Genomic DNA, 1,232 nt, shown 5'->3' with positions numbered 1-1,232 from the left:
CGTTCATTCGGGAATTCTCTCTCATTTCACTCTTAGTTCCACTCGTGTATCGGATATTTGTTTCACGAGCGAACCGTATGAATTATATACCTCGAAGATCGGGTAAACATTTTACCTCGATGCAGCTCTATTATTTTTCATTACACGGTTGACTCGTTATTTTTTTCTTTTTTTCTTTCTTTCTTTCCTTCAATTTCCCGATGAAAAATATTTATCAATTATTACGTATTATTCCACAGCTTACCTTCTCGATCGATCTCTATTTCGATCACGATTCGAATATTCGTTAATAGTAATCCGACCAAGAGTTTAGCTGCAAGAATTTATTTTATTATTGTTGCTTTTGTATACGCTTTTTAGTGACATGTGTTCTCCTCGTGTTACAATATCCACGGTTTCCCTCCTTTGCAAGGTTTGTCCGAAAGATTGAAGTAGAGCCGCTGGTAATCACCGGTTATGTTCTCGCGCTCGGTGTCGGCCAGGATCACCTTCTCGTCATCGTGCTCTATAGCTATGTCGATGTCCGGTTCCACTTTCAGGTAGAAGAAGTACGGCAACGGTTCCATTACACGTGCAGAGTCTTTCACTAAATCATCCGCGTCAATATCGAGCATTTTGCGAATTTCCAATTTCCTTTTACTCGAGGTCTGCAAATATTAATAAAGGAAGAAGGCGTGAAAGCATTCGTGCAATTTGTCCATGCGAGGAATCGGATATATGTATATATATATATATATGTTGGAAAAAAAAAGCTTTTCGAAAAAAAGAGAATCGAAAATTGACTTCGAACAAGAGCCGAACTTTCCTTTAATCCTCAATTTCGACACCAATCGAACATCGCGTCAAAAGGGATCACGCTAAATTGAACATTACAATTCGAGCGATGGTCGAGGGAGAAGAATTAATGAAAAAAAAAGAAAATAGAACGAGCGAGTGGATCGTTTGTTGCAACGGATAACTGGATTCGATATTTAACAGGAAGCAATTAGAAATTTTGGAAAATTTCTCGCGTGGATCTGATATCCATCGCGATATCTTCTCTTCATCCTTTGATCGTATATATGATATTATAAAATGGAGGAAAGGAGAGGATTAAAAAAAATTGTCCTTGATTCATACAAACACTCTTAACCCATTACCAAAATTACCTAATTGCGAGAAATTGCGATTAAAGTAGTTCTTTTTTTCTTTCTTTCTTTGTAATTATCGCGCTATCGAATAAGCTGCTACTA

The 1,232-nt window shown here is 37.3% G+C and overlaps 1 protein-coding gene across 1 annotated transcript in view; it reads right to left on the bottom strand.

Moving 5' to 3' along the window:
* Positions 1-307: 307 nt before the first annotated feature.
* The window catches only part of LOC102674858, a 40,901-nt gene continuing 39,976 nt past the window's right edge, over positions 308-1,232 (bottom strand). The window contains exon 11 of the mRNA XM_031515105.1: positions 308-647. Coding sequence (XP_031370965.1) covers positions 381-647 — 267 coding nt within the window. The 3' untranslated portion in view covers positions 308-380. The remainder of the gene's footprint in view (positions 648-1,232) is intronic.

This window comes from Apis dorsata, unplaced genomic scaffold (assembly GCF_000469605.1).
Source record: "Apis dorsata unplaced genomic scaffold, Apis dorsata 1.3 scaffold_53, whole genome shotgun sequence".
NCBI lineage: Eukaryota > Metazoa > Arthropoda > Insecta > Hymenoptera > Apidae > Apis > Apis dorsata.
The sequence above is the reverse complement of the archived record's forward strand: the minus strand, read 5'-3'. Positions and strand labels throughout refer to the sequence as shown.